The sequence below is a fragment of the Aethalodelphis obliquidens genome, unplaced genomic scaffold, assembly GCF_003676395.1.
Source record: "Aethalodelphis obliquidens isolate GAN/ISIS:26980383/991018 unplaced genomic scaffold, ASM367639v1 scaffold6, whole genome shotgun sequence".
Taxonomy (NCBI): Eukaryota; Metazoa; Chordata; class Mammalia; order Artiodactyla; family Delphinidae; genus Aethalodelphis; species Aethalodelphis obliquidens.
Window position 1 is genome coordinate 12,346,757 of NW_020837950.1, and position 26,274 is coordinate 12,373,030.

The window sequence follows — 26,274 nt, forward strand, 5'->3', positions numbered from 1 at the left end:
CCAAACTTATAACGTGAACCCTCCCTCCCCCACAGTGACCTGACCTAGTCTTCACGGCTGCCTTTTAGATTTTTTTTTTATTGGATTTCTTTTGTTATTAGGCCAAAGTAAAAAGATTTTTATCTTGTGAATCACTGAATCAAACAAAAAAGTTTACTGAGGCCCTTTTGAGGTGCATTTTTGGGGTCTTTAATTATCTATGCATTGTCATGAATGCTTAGAAAGACTTTTTTTTTTTTTTTTTTTTGTGGTACACAGGCCTCTCACTGATGTGGCCTCTCCCGTTGCGGAGCACAGGCTCCGGACACGCAGGCTCAGCGGCCATGGCTCACGGGCCCAGCCGCTCTGCGGCATGTGGGATCTTCCCAGACCAGGGCACGAACCCGTGTCCCCTGCATCGGCAGGCGGACTCTCAACTACTGCGCCACCAGGGAAGCCCTAGAAAGACTTTTAAAACCAGATGTTCAATGGAAACTTTTTGGAAAGAAAATGTTACAAGACAAAGTGTTTATAAAGTCTTCAATGAATGGTTAGATATTGCTAGATACTCCACCTTCGATGTAGAGCTAGACTCTGACAACTTCGTAACACCTCTGCAAATACCACCCTAGTCCGAGGCTTCAGCATTTCTTCTGGAACTGTGTAGAATATCTTCCTAAATGGTCTCCCTGCATTCGCTTTTATCCCTTGACAGTGTGTTCTCCAAAGGACGTGACTTAAGTTGGATTACGCACAGCTCTGCTGAAAATTCTCTGGTGGATTCCCATTCTAAAATAAAACCTAAAATTCCTTCTGTGATCTACAGAGTTCTATGGGATTTGGCCTCTACCTCTCTCACCTTAACTCTTGTGGTGTACCCCCTTCATTCTGCTGCAGTCACAGGGACCTCCAAGCACACTCAGTTTAAGGCTTCTGCACTTGTAGTTTTCATTGCCTGAACATTCTTGCCTGAGGTAACTTCATTTCAGGGCTCTGTTCAAATGTGGCTTATCAAAGAAGCTTTCCCTGACTACCCTATCTAAAAGAGCACCCTTCATCACTCTCTAATTCTTTCATTCTGTCTTAACTTTTTTTTTTTTTTGCGGTACTCGGGCCTCTCACTGTTGTGGCCTCTCCCGTTGCGGAGCACAGGCTCCGGACACGCAGGCTCAGCGGCCGTGGCTCACGGGCCCAGCCGCTCCGCGGCACGTGGGATCTTCCCGGACTGGGGCACAAACCTGTGTCCCCTGCATCGGCAGGCGGACTCTCAACCACTGCGCCACCAGGGAAGCCCCTGTCTTACTTTTCTTCATAACACTTATAACTTGACAGTATATGTTTATTTATTTCTGTATCTGTTTCCTCTTCTAGGTTCCAGGCTCCATGACGGCAGGGATTTTGTCTTTTTTATTCGCTGCTGTATCCTCAGTGCCTAGCACATAATGGATGCTCAGTAATTATTTGTTGAATACATGAGTAAATATACACGTTTGTGTACTCTGGATAGTAATTGGGGGAGATGGTGTATTACAGACCTGGCACTGGTAAATGTGAGGATAACTGTTGAATTTAGGAGATAGGAAGAAAAGAAAATCATTAGCATCCCATAGCACTTGTATATTTTTTATAAAGTTGGTGGAAGTGGTTGCTTTTGTAATTAGAATTGATATTTTATCAAGCCATATTTGGTCATATTTCGTTTAAGATGAAGAAGATGACTTTGTGTGTAAGAAGGCAGCCTCTAAATCAAAAGAGAATGGAGGATCTCCAAATAGTTATCTTGGAGCATCAAACATGAAAAAGAATGAAGAAAACACTAAGACACTAAACACTAAGAATAAGCCTTTGTCACCAATGAAGCTTACCCCCACATCAGTGCTTGATTATTTTGGAACTGCAAGTGTCCAAAGATCGGCTAAGAAGATGGTGGCAAGCAAAAGAAAAGAGGTGAGTGTTCTACAGGCAAGCAAGAATGTTCAGGCAAGCAAGAATGTTCAGGATAACCCGTTCAGTTATTAATAAGAGGTGAAATTGGATTTTATGAATAGACCAGCATTTTATTGATGAAAATAATTTTCCTATGATTATGGGTAAAATGTAATTGCTATTATGTTGGAGGACGACCAAGTTAGAATATCACACATTTAAGTTTTTAATATTTGAAAGTGAGAAAAGATCATTTAAATCATAAGAATAAATTGTGATTCTTAGAATTTAAATACTCAGAATGCAAACTCATTTTACTCTTGACCTCAGACAATATAATTGTTCCCAAATGAGGTCATGAACACATAACTTAGAATAGAGCCTCCCTATGCTATACTTGTGACCTACTCTATTTTGGCTGATGTTGGATTCATCTTTTCCTGGACGTTTAGGAAACAAATACAGATAAGTTAGTGAAAGTAGTTCCCTGCGTGGAAGCCTGCCGAGCAGTGTGTGTGTTGGTTTCATTAGTACCTCCATTAGACAGTGTAATCTTTCTCATGTGTTGGTGTGCCAGTGTTCTGGACTACTTCTGAAGCGAAGACATTAGTCTCTAGGGTTTTTTTTTGGGTACTTCTTTTGAACATTTCAATAGAATTAAGTGAGAATCATCTGTCTGTAGCATATTTGCTTGTTAAGAAATTGGATGTGGTCACGGAATAGCCATGAACATAATTTTTTGGCTGGTGTGCATTGAGTCTGTTTTATAACTGGTACATTTATCTCTCATTGGTGTATTTACTTAGCTATAGTTAAGAAAAAGCACCTTACTTTGAACTTAAGGTTTATGCTGATCTTGCTTGATTTTCCTTGAAATATAGCCTTCACAAAATGCAGATGATTCCAGATTAAATGATGAAGCCATCGCCAAGCAATTGCAACTTGATGAAGATGCAGAGGTATTAGCATTTTCTTTAGATTTCATTAGCACCTTGATATTGTCACTTGCTATTTAGTCTACCCAGGCAGGCAATCAAGATAGTTCTAGTTTCATTTTGGATTGAGCCTTATTGTAAGAGTTATGTGTAAAATAAGTTAAAATCTAATACTATATGAAAATCTAAGTTTATATAAAAGATAAATGATGAGAGCAGGGGATAACTAAAGATTTATTATTAGATTTCTTTGAATGGAAGCCTCCTTTAGAATAGTTAAAATAATTTAACTTGGTCATATCTCTTCTCTTTCCCCTCTGGGCAATCTCATCTACTCCTCTGGCTTTAAGTACTATGCATATGCTGGTGATCTCTAAATCTGTCTTCAGTTCAGAGTGCCCTTTGTAGTGAACCTGTTATATACATTCAGTAAGTATTTATCGAGCACTTACTGAGTGCGTGGCACACTTCTAGGTGTTAAGGATACTGAAATTAAAAAAAAAAAAGTCAGATCATTATAAATGCCACGAGGAAAAGTAAAGGAATAGATGTTTGGTGTGATCTATTTGAAATACAGGGGTTAGGAAAACCCCTCTGAGGAAGTGACATTGGGGCACATAATTCCTGATAATGGTGAGCCATGGGGCTTCCTTCTACCTGGAGGAAGGTTTCCTCTAAACATAGAGAATAGCAGGTGTAAGCATCCTGAGGTAGAAATGTTTGAGTTTGATGAGTTTGGAAGAAATGGCCAGCAGCAAATCCTGTTATGTCATGACTGGTCTTTGGTACGTACCAGAAGGACTTGGGATGGTAAGGAGTTTGGATTTTAGTCTCTGTGAGATGAGAAGCCATTGGAGTATTGAATAGAGAAATGACATGACTTTTGATGGCTCTTAAAAGAAAATTATTCTGGCTGCTGTGAAGCTAAAGAAACCACGGTGGGCAAGAACAAAAGCAGATCATTTTGGAGACTGTTAGGGTAGGGGAGGTGAGAGAAGATGTTGGCTTGTACCAGGATGGGGGTAACGGAAGAGGTAGTGAGAAGTGGTCATCATCTGTATATGCTTTGAAGGTGCAATCTTCAAGTTGTTGCAGATAGACTGGACGTAAGGTATGAGGGAAAGAGAAGATTTAAAGGTGACTCCATGTTTTTTGGCTTGAGCAGCTGGGTGAATGGTGATGTCACTTTTTTTTTTTTTTTTTTTGCGGTACGCGGGCCTCTCACTGCTGTGGCCTCTCCCGTTGCGGAGCACAGGCTCAGAACACGCAGGCTCAGCGGCCATGGCTCACGGGCCCAGCCACTCTGCGGCATGTGGGATCCTCCCGGACCGGGACACGAACCTGCGTCCCCCACATCGGCAGGCGGACTCTCAACCATTGCGCCACCAGCTAAGCCCTGGTGATATCATTTATTAAGACTGGAACACTGGTACAGGAAAATCAAGAATTCTGTTTCGCACTTAAGTTTGAGATGCCGAATAGGCTTCCAAATGGATATGCAGAGTGGGTAGTTGGGTAGAAGAATCTGGAGCTCAGGGGAGAGGTCTAAACTGAAGATGTTTATTTGGGATCATTAACATTTGAATGGTATTAAAACCAATGTAACTAGATGAGATCATGGGGAGAGAATGTAAACAGAAAAGAAGTCTCAGGATTGAGCTCTGGGGCACTGTTAACAATGAGAGGTCAGGAAGAGAAGGATGATCCAGCAGAGGAGATTTAAAGAAAGTGGCTAGTGAAGTAGGACAATAAGGAAAGCTTGGTATTTTATGTAAGCCAAGTGAAGAAGGTATTTCAAGGGGGAGTGTTGTCTCTGTCAGAGACTTTAGACCTTGGTACCTGCTGTTTGAACCTCCTTCCTGTTTATTAGCTTAAGTGCCACTTTCTCATATTTCCTAAACTATGTTAGAAATCCCTTCTGTATGCCCTGTAGCTACTATTAACGTTTATTTGTGTCTTCTTAAATTGCTATTTCAGTGTCTTCCTGTATGTAGACTTTAAACTCTACCTACCAGGGCTGTTTATGTCTCAACTATTGTGACATCAGTGTTCATCTTAGTGCTTGGCAAAGAAGAGGCTCTTTTTTTTTTTTAAAACATCTTTATTGGAGTATAATTGCTTTACAATGGTGTGTTAGTTTCTGCTTTATAGCAAAGTGAATCAGCTATACATATACAAAGAAGAGGCTCTTGATAACAATTGTTTTGAGAGAACAGTATTCTAGTCTTCTGAAATAGTAATACTGACTGTTCACGTTTTATTAATTTGGCAGTTTATAGTTTGTGTTTTCAAAATCTTTTTCCATCTTATTGACGACACTGAATTTTATAAACTACATACAGATATCCACATGACTCAGGGTAGGACCGATGACCTAGGTAAAATCATGAAGTGATTTTTTTAGGGACCTGACTTCTTATCTGTCTGAAATACTGGAGGCCTACCCTGTCCTTTCCAAACCAGGTGTGGCAGTTTGTATCACAATCCTCTGTTTTCCCATTTCTATCACATCCTTTCAGAATCCTGTTTGGGTCCTGTTTCTCATCTATAATGAGAAATACATTCTACTTCCACACGTTCTCTTCTGGAAGAGCTCCATTTTACTGAAAGTAAAAATATTTGGAAATAACAGCGAGGTGAATGTCTGCGTGTTACATTAGCATTTTAGGAAAACTTCTGATATAATGACTTAAATTTTCAAAAGTCAGGACAGATAAATTACTACTGTGTTGTACCCCTGAAACTAATATACTATTAAGTCTACTGTACTTCAATTAAAAAAAATATCAGAACAGATACATTTGAATTAGTAATTGAAAATAGAAGTTTGATGATATTAGTGATAGTTGCATTAGTATGTATCTTACTGTGTGTGCAAAGAAGGTATATAATTTTCTTGGTTTATAGATTCATTTTTTTGTGTGCCCCCCACGTCCCCCACATGGCTATTGTTTTTCTGTTAGGATAGTGATTCTCTCCTGAACTCGTTTTAGAGTTTAAAATAAATAGAGATGAGAGATCTGTAAGTGTTGCATTGGGACCATTAAGAAAAAGCTAAAGACTTGGAACTTTATGCTCAATTTATCTATCAGGCCTGCAAAACTAGAAATATATGTTCTGCAGTCTAATTTGGCTTCACGAAACAAACTTGTGATACTCAGCTATTAAGTGAAAAAATGTCCTAGTTACTTTCTGGGAAATGTTTTTCCAGTTTCTTTTAAGTATCATGAACCACACATTTTAAAACTTTTCATTTACAAAAAGAAAAAAAGCAGCTCACTGTGTTGACACTTTTTACAGCTAGAGAGACAACTGCATGAAGATGAAGAGTTTGCCAGAACATTAGCCTTGTTGGATGAAGAACCCAAGACCAAAAAGGTGGTGTTTTACCAGGCTGTTTGCACTCTGAATATACAGTACAGATCAGTGTGCCCTTTCAGACCTGTGTAGTCTAGGCTCTGGAGATATAACCATGAATAACTCTGCTAGAGAGAAGCTAAATTATTTTCATTTATAAAAATGTTTTTGGAGAAGCTCATTGAGAAACTTCTTCTTCCTAAAGGAAGGTTGATAGAGCCAAAGCCAACCAAAACCCTTCTTCACAAAACAACAAGTTGTAACTTTTACTTACTGTCTGTCACAAAGGGATTCTCATGTACTTGTTCAGAGAATAACATTTATAAAGATTCCAATGGAATCTAAAGTTTAGTAACTTTAATATTAATTACTGTCTTTTTAAAAACATAATTTTGCTGTTTCTAGTTAGCTAACTTTAAGATCTGTATTAGGACAGTCTCAAATAATAATGAGTGTATTTTTGGGACTCTCTAAAAGCATCAAGATTTTTTTCTTTAAGCACTTGATCTCCAAATAATTAGCCTTATTTCTGTTGAATCACATTCTGTTAATATTGTCATTATCAATACCTGACTAAAAGATTTTACAGCAGGCAGGTATAACACAATAGGGTATGGTGGGAACTCTGTCATTTGAAATGCCTTACTTCATCTAAAGGCATTTAAATTAGAATTATTTAAAAAATATGCTGTGTCATGCACCCCAGCTTGTGACCTCTTTGTAAAATGGAGAGTTTTGAAGGAGCAGTGAAGAGAATGGACATTTTTTTCTCTTGAGAAAATACTCTTTATTTTTCTTTTGATCTTTAGATTGTTTTTAATTTAGTCTTTTGGGTTTAGATTTTAGTTTTTAACTGCATAATGCTAACAATTTGAGAATGGAGATGAAACCAGCAGAAACAAGGCTTTCATTTTCAGACTCACAAGTGGGGAACAACTGGCATAATTTTTTATAGATGTATTTTTTATACCCTTTCATCTGTTTCCTCATCTGTAAAATTAAAAGTACTAAAACATGTTTCATTTGCCCCAGAAATTTTGTGTATAAATAAATGAAAATTTATTGTATTGTTCCTCTACTTTGGAAGATGACCCTTAATGTTTGGTTGATGTTAACAACATATTTTGTGGTAACAGTTTTCCTGTTATTTGTCACATTTGACACTTTTTACGTTTTCTTAGGCTCAAAAGGACCCAGGAGAGAGAGAGACGTTTTCATCTGTGCAAGCCAGTTTATGTAAAGCAGAAAAACCTAAATATCCTCATAAAGGTAAAACTAGCAGAAAAAAGTAAGCTGGAACATTTATCTTTATCGAAGAAAATTCATATGATCATTTTTAAACGTTCTGTTGAGTAATTGCCTGGTATTCTTAGATAGATACTTCATAGGAGTACTGGAGCATGTTCTACTTAGATACCTGGAAAGCTGTTTGGATATTAGTTGGTGTAGAATGCCTGTCTGCTCTGATTGCGAGAAATGTATCGTAGCTCTTGGCTTCATGTTTATTTCCAAGTGTAGAGCAACTGTGTGGACTTCAATACATGAAGACAAAAGACTAGATGTTTCAGGCTCATAGTTATCCAGGTCATCTGAAGCTCTTCTGCTGGTTGTCTGTAGGTTTTTGGGTTTTTTTTTAGTGGTCCTGATATCTAACTATCTGTTAATATAGATGGGCTTAATCTTATAAGTATATCTGTTCATATAATTTTAGTCTTGAAATCCCAAGGTTCTTTCAGATTTTATTACAAACAGAAATTTTTATGTGACATATTTTAATTAGCAACTTTTCTGTGTGAATTTCAGATCATTGACGTTTATCTGTGGGATAAAGTCCATGTTCTCAGATGTAGTTTACCATATTATTTCAATTAGTGAGTAATTTATATTGAAAAAGGCAGATCTCTTAATTTGAACTGGTTATACAAAGAAGTAATATACAGATGTTTAATTTTTTTTTTTTTTTGCGGTATGAGGGCCTCTTACTGTTGTGGCCTCTCCCGTTGCGGAGCACAGGCTCTGGACGCGCAGGCTCAGCGGCCATGGCTTACGGGCCCAGCCGCTCCGCGGTATGTGGGATCTTCCTGGACCGGGGCACGAACCCGTGTCCCCTGCATCGGCAGGCGGACCCCCAACCACTGCGCCACCAGGGAAGCCCCGAAGAACTAAAATCTTAATGTGCATGTTATGAAGTCACCATATGACGTTGTGTCCTACTAAGATTATTCAGTTGAAAAATGAAAAAATAATCTTGATATTGGGTATCATTTTCCAAAAACAACAATCATAATCTTTTCCTTCTTCCTAATAAAAACAGAACAATTTTCAGATGACAGAAAGAACTGCAGTCCTAAGAAGCAAACTAAATGTGAAAGTTCAAAAGAATCTCAGCAACATTCCAGGTCATCCACTCATAAAATAGGAGAAACTTCTCCAAAAACCAGTTCCAAGCTGACACCACTGAAAAAAAAAGAAGAAAGTTCTAATAAAGAAACAGAGCCTATGGCCTCAAAAAGGAAAGAAAATGCCATTGAGTTGAAAGAGACAAGAACTCCTAAGAAAATCAAAAGTTCTCCAGCTAAAAAAGAGGTATAAGTTTTCTGAAAGCATATCATTTGGGGGCTGTGTGTTGATCTTGGTTTGATTGTTTTCAAGTTTTATTTCTAACTTTATAAGTCATTATAGTACTTTTTTAAAAAAAAATAAATTTATTTATTTATTTTTGGCTGCGTTGGGTCTTTGTTGCTGCGCGCAGGCTTTCACTAGTTGTGGCGAGCAGGGGTTACTCTTCATTGCAGTGCGTGGGCTTCTCATTGCGGTGGCTTCTCTTGCTGCGGAGCACGGGCTCTAGGTGCACAGGCTTCAGTAGTTGTGGCACGTGGGCTCAGTAGTTGTGGCTCGCGGGCTGTAGAGCACAGGCTCAGTAGCTGTGGTGCACGGGCTTAGTTGCTCCACGGCATGTGGGATCTTCCCGGACCAGGGCTTGAACCCGTTTCCCCTGCATTGGCAGGCGGATTCTTAACCACTGTGCCACCTGGGAAGTCCCCCTTTTCGTTTTTTTTGCTTGGGGCTGGCAACTTGGCTTATACACCCAATCTACCCTGAGGTACTTGCCTTTAGAGAGAGTCAAAAGGTTTGAGAAGGGCTGATGGCAGGGATGTTTATAAGCCAGGCACGTGTAAATTGGGGAGTACCTCTGTAGCTAAAATTGTTAATATCAGGACCAAACACTGAAGTGACTTAATGTTTATTTATTGATATGTATTTTTAATTTTACATTAAATTTGCATGACTTTATTCAATTTCCTCTCCCTCTCCCCAAAGTCTATAAGTCCTGAAGATTCTGAAAAGAGACGAACTAATTATCAAGCTTATCGAAGCTACTTAAATCGAGAAGGTCCCAAAGCTCTGGGCTCCAAAGAGATACCAAAGGTAAGAGTACTGAGAGGATATGTCATGGCCTCTGGCCTGTGGGTCCATGTATGTATTTACTATGTTTATAGTAGCAGAGAATTAATAATTAAAAATGAACAGAAAAGCCTTAGTCACCATCTTTACGAATTAGGAGATAGGCTACGGCAGTCACAAGATTAATGCTCTTTGCCTTCATGGTGCTTATGGTCTAACTCAGGAAAGAGACATTAAGTAAATTATTATTTAATTATAATTGTGATATGTACCATAAGGGAACAGTCCGAGATTCTTTTAGGGGGTGTAACAGAGGAACCTGGCCCTAAGAGGAGTTGTAAGTGGGGGAAAAGTATGACCAGATTTGCATTTCAAGGAGAGCACTCTGGCTGCTGAATATAGAGTGCAGTGGAGGGGGAGGAATAAATATAGGGAGATTAATTAGGGGAGATGGTGAGAAATAATAGTGACTTGTCCAGGCTAGTAGCAGTGAAAGGGCTGAGCAGTGAAGTAGCTTCAATGGAAGAGGCAAAATCTGTAGGACTTGGCTCTCTTTGGCGCATGTCTTTTGTATTATCAAGTTAACTTTCCAATCAAGAGATTATGTGCTATTGCCTTTAAGTTGCTCGCAGGTTGTTAGATTTACTATCATAGGGGAAACAGCCAGAGAGAAGGGCAGGAGCTCAAACTTGTTTAGTTTTTTCAGAATTGAAACTTTCATTTTTTAACAATAGCAAGATATTCTGTAGGTACATTGCATCTGGTTGTTAAAGTGTTACAAGTTAACTGGTAGTTTAAATATTAAAAAAAAATGAGAATAGTATGAATGGATAATTTTAATACACTTTCCTAACCACATTGGACGTATATTTTTTATTGCTGGTTTTATAAGTTTATTAAATGTTAACCTACATAAGAATTTCTCAGGATTTGATTTGTTCCTGCTTATTTGCTGTAAATTTCCTGTAAATTTTTTCATGCTGAGATTATTTATGATGTCAAATGAGAAAAATCAACTTCCTGCAGCTTTGATGCCAAATATTTCTTTGGAAAGCTGCCATGTAATTTCCTCTCTGCTTGAACACTTTGGTTTTTAGGGAGCTGAAAATTGCTTGGAAGGCCTTACATTTGTAATCACAGGAGTGCTGGAGTCCATTGAACGAGATGAGGCCAAGTCTCTAATTGAGCGTTATGGGGGAAAAGTAACAGGAAATGTCAGCAAGAAAACAAACTACCTTGTCATGGGTCGTGATAGTGGTCAGTCCAAGAGTGATAAGGTGGGTACTGCTGTGTTCTCAGCACAGTGAAGTAGGCTGCTTGCCTTGGCGGGCTCTTCATGTGACCATATGTAGTATAATGTCCTTTACACGGAGTGAGATGAAGGAAAAAAATGGAAAAGTAATTTCTTCACTACATTATTTCTTCTCCACAGAGATGTTGTTTGGCTTTGACCCTGGGATTTTGGTTTTCCAGTTGAAGGCACAGTTCCTATTTACTTGGCTTTCTTAGCGTACTATTCTAGTCAAAATCTTGTTTTGAAAATCTCTTTTTCTAGTCCTAAGTATACCTATATATGCTGCTGTGGACTCCATCTTAAGTTTTTTAACTGGAAGATCTTTTTATTGGAAGGTCTGTTGGGTAGTATTGCATTTAGTTCCAAGTAATAGAATACCTGACTAACTGTGGTTTTGACAAATAGCTGCTTATTTCCTTACCTTATGAGAATTGCAGAGGCAGGCAGTTGCGGGGGATGGTTCAGCACCTCGGTGATGTAGCTAGACTTAGTGCCATCCTCCACTTCTGTCTTCATACACGTTGCCTTGTGTTGCAAGGTAGCTGCCACTCTCAAGTTCACATATAAGGCCGGAAATAGGGAGCAGTGACAAGATGTTATACTAGCTGTGACTGACCTTATAAGAGTTTTCCTGGAAACACCTCTTACAGAATTCCACTTAAACCTCATTGGCCGGAGCTGTCACATGGCCATTCACAGCTACACAAGAGGTTGGGGAGGATGAGGACTTTTCTGATTCTCAGACCAATCATAAGTCATCACTTGGAGATGGACACATTGGAATTCTGTTAGCAGGGATAAGGTAGAGGAGAGTGTCTGCCAGCCGATATGGCTTTGACCCTAGTGGCTTTGACCTTTGTAGGGCAGAGGGAAAGGTAAAGCAATCCACAGAAGTGGCAGTGTGATACCTCAGGTGCCAACCCACCACTCTTAGAGGAGGTATCTGTTATTTTCTTTTTTTTTTTTTTTCTTGCGGTATGCGGGCCTCTCACTGTTGTGGCCTCTCCCGTTGTGGAGCACAGGCTCCGGATGCACAGGCTCAGCGGCCATGGCTCACGGGCCCAGCCGCTCCGCGGCACGTGGGATCCTCCCGGACCGGGGCACGAACCCGCGCCCCCTGCATCAGCAGGCGGACTCTCAACCACTGCGCCACCAGGGAAGCCCTATTTTCTTTCTTTTTAATGATACTTTTTCATGAACATGGTTTTAGAAAACATTCCAGTGTTATCTAATTTACAAATGTGGTTTTTCACCTTCTGACAAGCCTGGGAATCATATTTTTTTTTTTTACAGAAAGTAATGGTTTCAATGATTTGCATTTTTAATTAATAGGCAGCAGCCTTGGGAACAAAAATTATTGATGAAGATGGCCTATTGAATCTGATTCGAACTATGCCAGGCAAGAAGTCCAAGTATGAAATAGCAGCTGAAGCTGAGGTTTGTATACAATGAACTTGACTTATTTAAGTTGGTGTATAGCAGCTTCCCTGTTTCATAGAGACATTTCTTGGGTGGATGCAGGTCTGTGGGCTAAAAAATTAACTTTTCCTTCTACCACAAATGAACTTACCTTATTTCCTTTTGAGTGGTGGACTGTGCTGTAGGCTGTTGTCTTTGACGTGTTTCCTTACCTTTCTCAAAGGAGTATGAGGAGGGAGAGGGGACCTTGTATTGCACTTACCATATCTACTTAAACCGTCCATATTTTCCATATTCTTGCAATAACATTGTGCAAAGGTTCTTGCTTAAGAGTTCTTTGAAGGATATGCTATAGGTATCAGCATGATAATATTTTCATTTAGAACTATATTAGGACTTTTCCAGTTGTGACAGAAACCGAGCCGATATTAGCTTTAGCAAAAAGGGAAAAATTTGACTCACATAACTAAACTCTGGGCAGTCGGATGCAGGAACTACTGCATGTACAGACTGCAGTGCTTTTAGGACCCTTTCAGTTTCTGTCTCTACTTCTCCTAGTGTTAGCTTTATTCATTTCCACTATATACAGGTCTTGTCCACGTGTAGGACACAGGGGTGCCAGCAGCCCAAGTTAAATGTCCCCAGCTCTGTCATCCAAGTGGTGAGGTGGTCTTCCGATTTATTCCAGTTGGAAAAATCTTGGAGAATGATTTGGATTAGCCCGTCATCAGTGTCCCCTAATGTTGACAGCTTACATAGCCGTAATACAGTTATCAAAACCAGGAGGTTAACATTGATGCCATGCTGTTAACTTCACAATTACCCCCCGTTATCCTTAGGATCCCACACTGCACTGAGTTGTGTCTTCTTAGTCTCCTCCAATCTATGATAGTTCCTTAAGACTTTCCTTGTCTTTTTATGACCTTGATTTGATGAGTACTAGTCAGTTGTTTTGTAGAATGTCTCTCAGTTTGGGTTGTTGATGTTTTCTCATGGTTAGATTGAGGTTATGCATTTTTGGCAAAGAAGACCACATAAGTGATACTCTGTCCTCCTCAGTGTATCGTATCAGCTGTGCATAATGTCGGTATGTCTTATTACTGGTGATGTTAACCTTTGTTACTTGGTTAAGATGATTTCTGCCTGCCTTTCCCACCAGTGAAGTGACAGTTTTTCCCCTTTGTAACTAATAAATATCTTGGGGAGATACTTTAATACCTTGTTGTTCCTCAAACATTCACCCACTAATTTTAGCACCCACTCACTGGTAAAGAGGCACTTTTTTTTTTTTTAACATCTTTATTGGAGTATAATTGCTTTACAATGGTGTGTTAGTTTCTGCTTTATAACAAAGTGAATCAGTTATACATATACATATGTTCCCATACCTCTTCCCTCTTGTGTCTCCCTACCTCCCACCCTCCCTATCCCACCCCTCTAGGTGGTCACAAAGCACCGAGCTGATCTCCCTGTGCTATGCGGCTGCTTCCCACTAGCTATCTATTTTACGTTTGGTAGTGTATATATATCCATGCCACTCTCTCACTTTGTCACAGCTTACCTTTCCCCCTCCCCATATCCTCAAGTCCATTCTCTAGTAGGTCTGTGTCTTTATTCCCATCTTACCCCTAGGTTCATCATGACCTTTTTTTAAATTTTCTTAGATTCCATATATATGTGTTAGCATACAGTATTTGTTTTTCTCTTTTTGACTTACTTCACTCTGTATGACAGACTCTAGGCCCATCCATCTCACTACAAATAACAATTTCGTTTCTTTTTATGGCTGAGTAATATTCCATTGTATATATGTGCCACATCTTCTTTATCCATTCATCTGTCGATGGACACCTAGCTTGTTTCCATCTCCTGGCTATTGTAAATAGAGCTGCAATGAACATTGTGGTACATGACTCTTTTTGAATTATGGTTTTCTCAGGGTATGTGCCCAGTAGTGGGATTGCTGGGTCGTATGGTAGTTCTATTTTTAGTTTTTTGAGGAACCTCCATACTGTTCTCCGTAGTGGCTGTATCAATTTACATTCCCACCAACAATGCAGAGGCACTTTTCTTTTTATTTAGACATTATTCACACATCATAAAATTCACCCTTTTAAAATGTATGTTAGTGGTTTTTAGTATATTCACAAGACTGTGCAGCTGTCACCACTGTCTATTCCAGAACATTTTCATCACTCCCCACAGAAACGCTACACCCATTAGCAGTCACTCTTCATTCCCACCCCTGGCAGCCACTACTCTACTTTCTGTCTATGGATTTGCCTGTTCTGGAAATTTTCTATAAAGGGAAACATGTAATATGTGGTCTTTTTTCCTGGCTTTTTTCACTTAGCATCGTGTTTTCAAGGTTCAGCTATGTTGAAGTATAAATCAGTGCTTCACTCCTTTTTATTGATGATTAGTATTCCATTGTGTGGGTATACCACATTTTGTTTATTTGTTCATCTTTTGATGGCCATTTTGGGTCGTTTCCATTCTTTTGGCTATAATAATATAATTATTTGTATGTATAAAATATAATAATGCTGCTATGAACATTTGTGTATGAGTTTTTGTGGAGGAATTAAATATTAACTAGTCAGAAAACAAATTCTTAATCCTTTACCTTTTTTTATTTTTTATTTTTTGCGGTACGCGGGCCTCTCACTGTTGTGGCCTCTCCCGTTGCGGAGCACAGGCTCCGGACGCGCAGGCTCAGCGGCCATGGCTCGTGGGCCCAGCCACTCTGCAGCATGTGGGATCTTCCCGGACCGGGGCACGAACCCGTGTCCCCTGCATCGACAGGCGGACTCTTAACCACTGTGCCACCAGGGAAGCCCCTTTACGTTTTTTTAAACTGATTTTATAATACTTATTACTTTCAAAAAACTAATATATTCTCATTTTTAAAATTGTATTTGGGTGCTTTTCGGTGTGCTGTTAATTTTTTTAAGGTTTGGAAGGTGGGGATTTCCACAAATAGCAGGGTCCATTGTGAAAAGACAGACCCAGGTTGGGTAGCTCATTTGGATATCTTAGATTGCCCTCTAGAGTACATTTAGAAGGATAGAAATTCTCTATATCTCATCAGGTTTCTTTTTTCCTCCAATTTTTAAGATGAAGAAAGAAAAATCCAAATTGGAAAGAACACCCCAAAAAAATGACCAAGGAAAAAGAAAAATTAGTCCAACTAAGAAGGAATCAGAATCTAAAAAGTGCAGACTGACTCCCAAAAAGCAAACCTCTATAAAGTCAATAAAAAAGGAAACAAGTATGTTTCAGAGAGGCCTGGACTTCAAGGAGCAGGTGGCTGAGGAAACAAATGGTGACAGCTGGGCTAGGAATTTGGCTGATGACAGCAGTGAAAACAAAGTGGAGAATTTGCTCTGGGTGGATAAATATAAGCCATCCTCGCTCAAGACCATAATTGGACAGCAAGGTGACCAGAGCTGTGCCAACAAACTCCTACGCTGGCTCCAAAACTGGCACAAGAGTCCATCCGAAGATAAGAAACACGGTGATTTTACAGCTTCATTCATTTTTCTGTGTGTCTGTCACCATGTCATTGCTCAGTGACACATGTGTTAGGAAGTGTAGTAGTTGGTTCATTGATCTCTCAGCAAGCATTTATTGAGAGCCTGCTCTGAGCCTAGGTGCTGTGCTAGACCCCGGGAATGCTATTGTGAACAAAACACAGTCCCCTTTAAGGCACTCCCGGTCAGTGAGGGAGACGTAGGTAAACCAGTAATTAAAATGTATTGTGCTAAGTACTGTTACAGGGTTAAGTATAGGGTCCTCAGGGGGTGGAAGTGTGTGGTCAGGGATTCCCATCCCTAGAGGAAGAGATATCTAAGCTAAGACTTGGAAACTAAGAAGGAGTTAGCGAAGTGAAGGGAGGGGAGTGTCGGGTGGGAGAGCATACATGTACCAAGGTCCGAGACATGTGAGAGCAAGACCCCTGAGAGGGCCAGAGAGACTTGGGAGGAAAGGTGCAAATAAAAAGCTGAGGCACGCTTACCGAGTAGGCAGCCTGAGAATCCCAGTAGCATGTTTACTTTTGGTAGGCACGGAAAATGAACAGTTGCAATATATATTTAATGTCCAAAGTGTTTATTATTGGAACTGAAGTTTCCAATCACAAATGTTAGTAGTGTTGTCTTGAGCTCCAGCCACAGCCCTGGGCGATACTGTGTGAGAAATAAGAAGGAAAAATTTAGTGAGCATCATAGTGAATTCCCAAAGCAATGACCGGGTTATTAATGTCTAGGTGGTCACTAGACATTGGCCAACAATGCCAGTTTATTTTATTTATAACAGATAATATAATTGTAATAATACAGGGTTAAACTTAAGCTGACCCCTTTTCTTTTTCCAACACCAAATAAAAGGTGGTATAAGCGCCTTGTGTACCTAGAGAAGACTTTTTAAGGCTTCGGGTGAACTATAGTCCGTTTTCCCGTGCCTGAAGTAGGTTTAACCATCTCTCTCTCAGTCCTGGTATGTGAATTGAGAACCCATTATGTGCCAGGTCCCCATGTGATAAGGGGAGGAGTTGAGCTGGGCAGGATAGTTGCAGATACAGCATTTTCAGTTCATTATTTTTGTGATCATGTAGGTGACTGTGCTTGTTAGTATTTACTGAGACATGCCAGGCTCTGTGCTCAGCATGTCCATCCTCACAGCATGCCCACTAGACGCATTACTATTGTTACCCTCATTTTACAAAGGAGGAAACAGACACAGAGGGGTTAAGTCACTTCTGAAGTTCTCCCAGCTGCTGGTGAGCGGTAGAGTTAGGATCAGAGCCCAGGTAGTGTGCTCCATGACCTGTGCTTTTGTAGGAAAGGAAACTTATAAGATTATTGTTTCAGATCAGGGTTTTAAAGTTTTCGTGTTTTATTTTGAGTGGAGGCGAGATAGGGAGTAGAATTTCACTAAATGCTCTGGAAACTGTTGTTTATACTTTGTAAAAAATATTCTGCAAATTTCGAACTAAACTGGAGGTGCTTCTGATGCTAACTTTACGCAGTTATTCCTGCCATTCCTGCATTTCTGTTAGGTAGTAGAGGTTAACATTCTGGAACTTCTTTCTTCCTAGCAGCAAAGTTTGGTAAATTTGCTGGCAAAGATGATGGCTCCAGTTTTAAAGCTGCATTGCTCTCAGGCCCTCCCGGTGTTGGCAAAACAACCACAGCTTCTCTGGTTTGTCAGGTGGGTATTCTGTCCTTACTTTTCTAAAATCAAACCTCTAGAATTTGCTTTGGTTCTGGGCGTATTTGTCATTTTCATCCTTTTTTAAATATTGGTAATTATAATAATAGGTGATATTCACTTGTGTGCCAGACAGTGTGCAAATAAGCCCTTGGGTGTATAATCTTATAGATAATATGTCTTGCAGACTCTTATAGATACAGATATCTTATATACCCTTGTAGGAAGAATGCTGTGTACTCAATATAGGTACTGTTGCCATCCTCATGTGACAAACGAAACAGGCTTATAGAGGAGGGTGGTGGCACAGTGTGAACCCAGGTAGTCTAACTCTTCACTGCTATGGGATCCTGCCTTTGCTCTTGTTGTCTCTACAGCTGCCATATCTCTGGACAATGAGAGGACGAGGCACTAGAGCCAAGCAGGGCTCATGTATCAGGATGCTATGAAACGATACATGAAATAGTATCAGCATAATAAAATGAGAGGTTTTAAACTTACTTTAAATTTATTGCTGGATTGGGACTTCCCTGGTGGCGCAGTGGTTAAGACGCCATGCTCCCAATGCATGGGGCCTGGGTTTGATCCCTGGTCAGGTAAATAGATCCCACATACATGCTGCAACTAAAGAGTTCACATGCCGCAACTAAGGAGCCTGCGTGCCACAACTAAAACCCGGTCCAACCCAATAAATAAATATATATGTATATTTTAAAAATTTATTGCTGGGGCTTCCCTGGTGGCACAGTGGTTGGGAGTCTGCTTGCCGATGCAGGGGATGCGGGTTTGTGCCCCGGTCTGGGAAGATCCCACATGCCGCGGAGCGGCTGGGCTCGTGAGCCATGGCTGCTGAGCCTGCGCGTCCAGAGCCTGTGCTCTGCAATGGGAGAGGCCAGAACAGTGAGAGGCCCGCGTACCGCAAAAAAAAAAAAAAAATTATTGCTGGATTTCCCAACCCTCTGTTGGATAGGCTGGTGGTTTCATTTAGTCTTTGTTGTATGGACCAGACCATAAATTTTTAGTTGGTGTAATAACTATATATTTTCTACTCTATTATTTAACATTTAAAAAAACAAAAATTTTTTCCCTAGTCTTTACAATTGTGAAGATGGCTCTTTTTTCCCTTTATTATTATCATTACTTTTTTTGGGAATTGAATTATGGTCTTTCATAATGCCTTATGATCAACATAATGATCAATTTTGGGAAATAAGTCCAAATTACTTTTCACAATTTGACAGGAAGATTGTGTATCGGGATAGTTTGACAAAGAATGATTTAACTGTATAGTTTATCTTGAAGAGTCAATAATTACTTTTTGTTATCCTAATAAAGATTAATTCTAGATCTACTATTGAAATTTTAGGATGGTTATATTTAATTCTTTTGGGGACTTTAAGAAGCAAACTTCTTAAAATTGCTTGTGTTCAAATATACTCTTCCAGATTAGTGCTATGTGAGCTAAGGTTTTAAGACCAAACTTGTGTGTGTTTACATGTGTGTGGTATGTTATGTATATGATATTTTTAAAAAATCTCTTAGTAATGTGAGGCATATTATAGTTCATCTTATTGTCTGTTAGTATCCTACTTTATCTTTTCACCCATGGTTACTCTTTCTTTCTTAATTGCCTTGTTTTTGGGGGGTGAGTTATTAATTTGCATTGTGATAGTAATGGTGTCCAATATTTTGATTAGGAATTGGGATATAGCTACGTGGAACTGAATGCAAGTGACACTCGGAGTAAGAACAGTTTGAAGGAGATTGTTGCTGAATCGCTGAATAATACCAGCATCAAAGGCTTTTATTCAAGTACGTGGATTTTTAAACTGGTTTTTTTTTGGTGGAGGGGAGAGGTTATGTAAGAAAAACAGGTTAATTTCAATGTTCAGTAACCAGTATTGAACATTACTATGTGCCAGGCACCCTTCTAAGTCCTAGAGCTAATGAGAGAATAAGAAAAGCCTCTGACATAATTCTGATAGGACAGTCGTTAACTTTTTTTTTTTTTTTGCGGTACGTGGGCCTCTCACTGCTGTGGCCTCTCCTGCTGCGGAGCACAGGCTTCGGATGCGCAGGCTCAGCGGCCATGGCTCACGGGCCCAGCCGCTCCGCGGCACATGGGATCCTCCCGGACCGGGGCACAAACCTACGTCCCCTGCATTGGCAGGCGGACTCCCAACCACTGCGCCACCAGGGAAGCCAGTAGTTAACTTTTTTTTTTGGTCAGGTCTTAGTGGTTTCTGAGAATGTGATAAAAATGTATATGTGGACACATTTATGCAGATTTTAGAGGATTCAAAAGTGAATCCTGTGAAGAGAGAAGGTTGATAAATAATACAGTGCGATGAGAGAGGAGATAAAGGCTGTAAGTGAAGGAATGATTCTGTTTGAGACATTGGGGAAAACTACCAGTAAAAGGTGACGTTTGTTCAGAGGGCCTTGAAAAATGAGAAAGGGAATAGTTTGTGGGTGGAAGAGGTTATTTCAGGCAAAGGTGGTAGAGGAGGAGAAAGGACATAGTGTGAAAGTGCCACTGTGTTTCAGGTTGTAGCTAGTGGTCTGGCATGGCCAGAGTTTATGTGGAAAATAAGATACCCAAATTACAGACTATACTGCATATTTAGAATCTATGGTATATTGCATGGTCACCTGAACGGTAGAAGATGATAAAAAGAATTTGCTCAGGAAATGTCACTCTTATACATGCTTGATGGGAGTATAAATCAGTACAGCTCTGGAGAGCAATCTGACAGTATTGCTCAAAGTTAAATTATACATACCCTTTAACCCAGAAAATCCAGTTCCTGGAATTTAGCAACCGTTATACTTGTATATATGCAAAATGACAGATATATGTAGGGGTATTCATTGCACACGATTCATAATAGCAAAAGATTGGAGGCATTTCATATTTTATCAGTGGAAAGTGGTTAATTATGATGTATGTGTAAAATGGAATATTTAAATAGCCTTTAATAAATAAGGTGTTCTGTATGTGCAGATAAGGAACAGATCACAAGAACACATTAAATGATAAAACCAAGGTGTATATTTTTATGTACACATGTTTTTAATATGTATAGAATGTCTCTTAAGGGATATACGTACAGGAGACTGTTCCCATTGTTTGCCTCTAGAAACTGCATATCCTAGGAGACAGAGGTGGGAAAGAATTTCTTTTCACTGCTTACTCTTGTGCCTCTTGAATTTCACGCCATGGACATGTGTTACATAGATGCATTTTTAAAGCAGCCGTGTTTGAACAATTGTGATTTTGTTTGTGTCCCGTCCCATTGCTTCTCAACGTGGGGCAGGTGGAGCAGCCCATTCAGTAGGCACGAAACATGCTCTCATCATGGATGAAGTAGATGGCATGGCCGGCAATGAGGACAGGGGAGGAATTCAGGTAATGAAATCACCGTATTTTTGAAGTTTTACTGTTGATTTTTATTTTTTTTAAAAAACATATATTTAAAGAACTAATTATGCTGTGATATTTACGGCAATTATTTATGCTGTGATAACTAATTATGCTATTATATAACTATTTATGCTGTGATAACTAATTATGCTGTGATATACGGCAACTAATTATGCTGTGATATTTACGGCAATTCAGGCATGTTGCTGAGGAGGTTTTAAAACCTAAAATACATACGTTGTGTGGTATTTTGTTGTTCTTTTATAAATTGTTTTTATGTTGCAAATTTTCCTTTCAGGAATTAATTGGCCTGATAAAACATACAAAAATTCCCATTATTTGTATGTGCAATGATAGAAATCATCCCAAGATTCGATCTTTGGTTCATTATTGTTTCGATCTTCGTTTTCAAAGACCTCGGGTTGAACAAATTAAGGTATGATAATTGGAATATTTTTCTCCATCACACTGTCCTATATATTTTTGGGTCAATTTTTTTTTTTTTTCATTTCTAAATCTTGACAATATATTGTGTTGTCTAGGGTATGGGAAAGGGTATTTTCATATGTTAATGACAGATGTATAAATGAGTACAATTTGGGGAGGAACTATAGCTATTACAGTTTTAACATAAACGTAACTTTTGAACCATTGCTTTAAGTTCTGAGCTTTATCACAGCATATACACAGAGAAAATATGATTTCTTTTTTGTTTGTTTTTTTATACTGCAGGTTCTTATTAGTCATCAGTTTTATATACATGAGTGTATACATGTAAATCCCAATCGCCCAATTCATCACACCACTATCCCCACCCCACTGCGGTTTGCCCCCCTTGGTGTCCATACGTTTGTCCTCTACATCTGTGTCTCAACTTCTGCCCTGCAATCTGGTTCATCTGTACCATTTTTCTAGGTTCCACATACGTGCGTTAATATACAATATTTGTTTTTCTCTTTCTGACTTACTTCACTCTGTATGACAGTCTCTAGATCCATCCACGTCTCAACAAATGACTCAGTTTCGTTCCTTTTTAGGGCTGAATAATATTCCATTGTACATACATACCACAACTTGTTTATCCATTCGTCTTTCGATGGGCATTTAGGTTGCTTCCATGACCTGGCTATTGTAAATAGTGCTGCAGTGAACATTGGGGTGCATGTGTCTTTATGAATTATGGTTTTCTCTGGGTATATGCCCAGTAGTGGGATTGCTGGATCATATGGTAATTCTATTTTTAGTTTTTTAGGAACCTCCGTACTGTTCTCCATAGTGGCTGTATCAATTTACATTCCCACCAACAGTGCAAGAGGGTTCCCTTTTCTGCACACCCTCTCCGGCATTTGTTCTTTGTAGATTTTCTGATGATGCCCATTCTAACTGTTGTGAGGTAATACCTCATTGTAGTTTTGATTTGCATTTCTCTAATAATTAGTGATGTTGAGCAGCTTTTCATGTGCTTCTTGGCCATCTGTATGTCTTCTTTGGAGAAATGTCTTTTTAGGTCTTCTGCCCATTTTTGGATTGGGTTGTTTGTTTCTTTAATATTGAGCTGCATGAGCTGTTTATATATTTTGGAGATTAATCCTTTGTTGATTCATTTGCAAATATTTTCTCCCATTCTGAGGGTTGTCTCTTCGTCTTGTTTATGGTTTCCTTTGCTGTGCAAACACTTTTAAGTTTCATTAGGTCCCATTTGTTTATTTTTGTTTTTATTTCCATTACTCTAGGAGGTGGATCAAAAAAGATCTTGCTGTGATTTATGTTAGAGAATGTTCTTCCTATGTTTTCCTCTAAAAGTTTTATAGTGTCTGGTCTTACATTTAGGTCTCGAATCCATTTTGAGTTTATTTTTGTGTATGGTGTTAGAGAGTGTTCTAATTTCATTCTTTTACATGTAGCTGTCCAGTTTTCCCAGCACCACTTATTGAAGAGACTGTCTTTTTTCCATTGTATATCTTTGCCTCCTTTGTCATAGATTAGTTGACCATAGATGCATGGGTTTATCTCTGGGCTTTCTATCTTGTTCCATTGTTCTGTGTTTCTGTTTTTGTGCCAGTACCATATTGTCATGATTACTGTAGCTTTGTAGTATAGTCTGAAGTCAGGGAGTCTGATCCCTCCAGCTCCGTTTTTTTCCCTCAAGACTGCTTTGGCTATTTGGGATCTTTTGTGTCTCCATACAAATTTTAAGATGATTTGTTCTAGTTCCATAAAAAATGCCATTGGTAATTTGATAGGGATTGCATTGAATCTGTTGATTGCTTTGGATAGTATAGTCATTTTCACAATATTTATTCTTCCAATCCAAGAACATGGTATATCTCTCCATCTGTTGGTATCATCTTTAATTTCTTTCATCAGTGTCTTATAGTTTTCTGCATACAGGTCTTTTGTCTCCCTAGGTAGGTTTATTCCTAGGTATTTTATTCTTTTTGTTGCAGTGGTAAATGGGAGTGTTTCCATAATTTCTGTTTCAGATTTTTCATCATTAGTGTGTAGGAATGCAAGAGATTTCTGTGCATTAATTTTGTATCCTGCAGCTTTACCAAATTCATTGATTAGCTCTAGTAATTTTCTGGTGGCATTTTTAGGATTCTCTATGTATAGTATCATGTCATCTGCAAACAGTGACAGTTTTACTACTTCTTTTCCAATGTGTATTCCTTTTTTTCTTTTTCTTTTCTGATTGCCGTGGCTAGGACTTCCAAAACTATGTTGACTAATAGTGGTGAGAGTGGGCATCCTTGTCTCGTTCCTGATCTTAGAGGAAATGCTTTCAGTTTTTCACCATTGAGAATGATGTTTGCTGTGGGTTTTATGTATATGGCCTTTATTAAGTTGAGGTAGGTTCCCTCTATGCCCACTTTCTGGAGAGTTTTTATCATAAATGGGTGTTGAATTTTGTCAAAAGCTTTTTCTGCATCTATTGAGATGATCATATGGTTTTTATTCTTCAATTTGTTAATATGGTGTATCACACTGATTGATTTGTGTATATTGTAGAATGCTTGCATCCCTGGGATAAATCCCACTTGATCGTGGTGTATGATCCTTTTAATGTGTTGTTGTATTCTGTTTGCTAGTATTTTGTTGAGCATTTTTGCATCTATATTCACTAGTGATATTAGTCTGTAATTTTCTTTTTTTGTAGTATCTTTGTCTGGTTTTGGTATCAGGGTGATGGTGGCCTCATAGAATGAGTTTGGGAGTGCAGTTTTTTGGAAGAGTTTAAGAAGGATGGGTGTTAGCTCTTCTCTAAATGTTTGATAGAATTCACCTGTGAAGCCATCTGGTCCTGGACTTCTGTTTGTCGGAAGATTTTTAATCACAGTTTCATTTTCATTACTTGTGATTGGTCTGTTCATATTTTCTATTTCTTCCTGGTTCAGTCTTGGAAGGTTATACCTTTCTAAGAATTTGTCCATTTCTTCCAGGTTGTCCATTTTATTGGCATAGAGTTGCTTGTAGTAATCTCTCATGATCTTTTGTATTTCTGCAGTGTCAGTTGTTACTTCTTTTTCATTTCTAATTCTATTGATTTGAGTCTTCTCCCTTTTTTTTCTTGATGAGTCTGGCTAATCGTTTATCAATTTTGTTTATCTTCTCAAAGAACCAGCTTTTAGTTTTATTGATCTTTGCTATTGTTTCCTTCATTTCTTTTTCATTTATTTCTGATTTGATTTTTATGATTTCTTTCCTTCTGCTCACTTTGGGGTTTTTTTGTTCTTCTTTCTCTAATTGCTTTAGGTGCAAGGTTAGGTTGTTTATTCGCGATATTTCCTGTTTCTTAAGGTAGGATTGTATTGCTATAAACTTCCCTCTTAGAACTGCTTTTGCTGCATCCCATAGGTTTTGGATTGTCATGTCTCCATTGTCATTTGTTTTAGGTATTTTTTGATTTCTTCAGTGATCACTTCGTTATTAAGTAGTGTATTGTTTAGCCTCCATGTGTTTGTATTTTTTACAGATCTTTTCCTGTAATTGATATCTAGTCTCATAGCGTTGTGGTCGGAAAAGATACTTGATACAATTTCAGTTTTCTTAAATTTACCAAGGCTTGATTTGTGACCCAAGATATGATCTGTCCTGGAGAATGTTCCATGAGCACTTGAGAAAAATGTGTATTCTGTTGTTTTTGGATGGAATGTCCTATAAATATCAATTAAGTCCATCTTGTTTAATGTATCATTTAAAGCTTGTGTTTCCTTATTTATTTTCATTTGGGATGATCTGTCCATTGGTGGAAGTGGGGTGTTAAAGTCCCCTACTATGAATGTGTTACTACCGATTTCCCCTTTTATAGCTGTTAGTATTTGCCTTATGTATTGAGGTGCTCCTATGTTGGGTGCATAAATATTTACAATTGTTATATCTTCTTCTTGGATCGATCCCTTGATCATTATGTAGTGTCCTTTGTCTCTTCTAATAGTCTTTATTTTAAAGTCTATTTTTTCTGATACGAGAATTGCTACTCCAGCTTTCTTTTGGTTACCATTTGCATGAAATACCTTTTTCCACCCCTTACTTTCAGTCTGTATGTGTCTCTAGGTCTGAAGTGGGTCTCTTGTAGACAGCAAATATATGCATCTTGTTTTTGTATCCATTAAGCCAATCTGTGTCTTTTGGTGGGAGCGTTTAGTCCATTTACATTTAAGGTAATTATCGATATGTATGTTCCCATTCCCATTTTCTTAATTGTTTTGGGTTCGTTATTGTAGGTCTTTTCCTTCTCTTGTGTTTCTTGCCTAAAGAAGTTCCTTTAGCATTTGTTGTAAAGCTGGTTTGGTGGTGCAGAACTCTCAGCTTTTGCTTGTCTGTAAAGGTTTTGATTTCTCCATCAAATCTGAATGAGATCCTTGCTGGGTAGAGTAATCTTGGTTGCAGGTTTTTCTCCTTCATCACTTTAAATATGTCCTGCCAGTCCCTTCTGGCTTGCAGAGTTTCTGCTGAAAGATCAGCTGTTAACCTTATGGGGATTCCTTGTGTGTTATTTGTTGTTTTACCCTTGCTGCTTTTAATATGTTTTCTTTGTATTTAATTTTTGACAGTTTGATTAATATGTGTCTTGGCATGCTTCTCCTTGGATTTATCCTGTATGGGACGCTCTATGATTCCTGCGCTTGATTAACTATTTCCTTTCCCATATTAGGGAAGTTTTCAACTATAATCTCTTCAAATATTTTCTCAGTCCCTTTCTTTTTCTCTTCTTCTTCTGGAACCCCTATAATTCGAATGTTGGTGTGTTTAATGTTGTCCCAGAGGTCTCTGAGACTGTCCTCAGTTCTTTTCATTCCTTTTTCTTTATTCTGCTGTGCAGT

The 26,274-nt window shown here is 38.8% G+C and overlaps 1 protein-coding gene across 7 annotated transcripts in view; it reads left to right on the forward strand.

Moving 5' to 3' along the window:
- RFC1 (replication factor C subunit 1) overlaps positions 1 to 26,274 on the forward strand; it is an 83,264-nt gene that overhangs the window by 42,059 nt on the left and 14,931 nt on the right. For 3 of the 7 annotated variants that reach the window (XM_027103141.1, XM_027103144.1, XM_027103145.1), the window contains 13 exons: positions 1,685 to 1,926; positions 2,787 to 2,864; positions 6,141 to 6,218; positions 7,379 to 7,466; positions 8,512 to 8,783; positions 9,519 to 9,626; positions 10,700 to 10,879; positions 12,229 to 12,333; positions 15,433 to 15,832; positions 17,414 to 17,526; positions 19,224 to 19,338; positions 20,844 to 20,935; positions 21,249 to 21,386. In XM_027103141.1, the coding sequence (XP_026958942.1) occupies positions 1,685 to 1,926; positions 2,787 to 2,864; positions 6,141 to 6,218; positions 7,379 to 7,466; positions 8,512 to 8,783; positions 9,519 to 9,626; positions 10,700 to 10,879; positions 12,229 to 12,333; positions 15,433 to 15,832; positions 17,414 to 17,526; positions 19,224 to 19,338; positions 20,844 to 20,935; positions 21,249 to 21,386 (2,009 nt within the window). The remainder of the gene's footprint in view (positions 1 to 1,684; positions 1,927 to 2,786; positions 2,865 to 6,140; positions 6,219 to 7,378; positions 7,467 to 8,511; positions 8,784 to 9,518; positions 9,627 to 10,699; positions 10,880 to 12,228; positions 12,334 to 15,432; positions 15,833 to 17,413; positions 17,527 to 19,223; positions 19,339 to 20,843; positions 20,936 to 21,248; positions 21,387 to 26,274) is intronic. The other 4 variants (XM_027103142.1, XM_027103143.1, XM_027103147.1 and 1 more) reach the window with 4 other exon arrangements.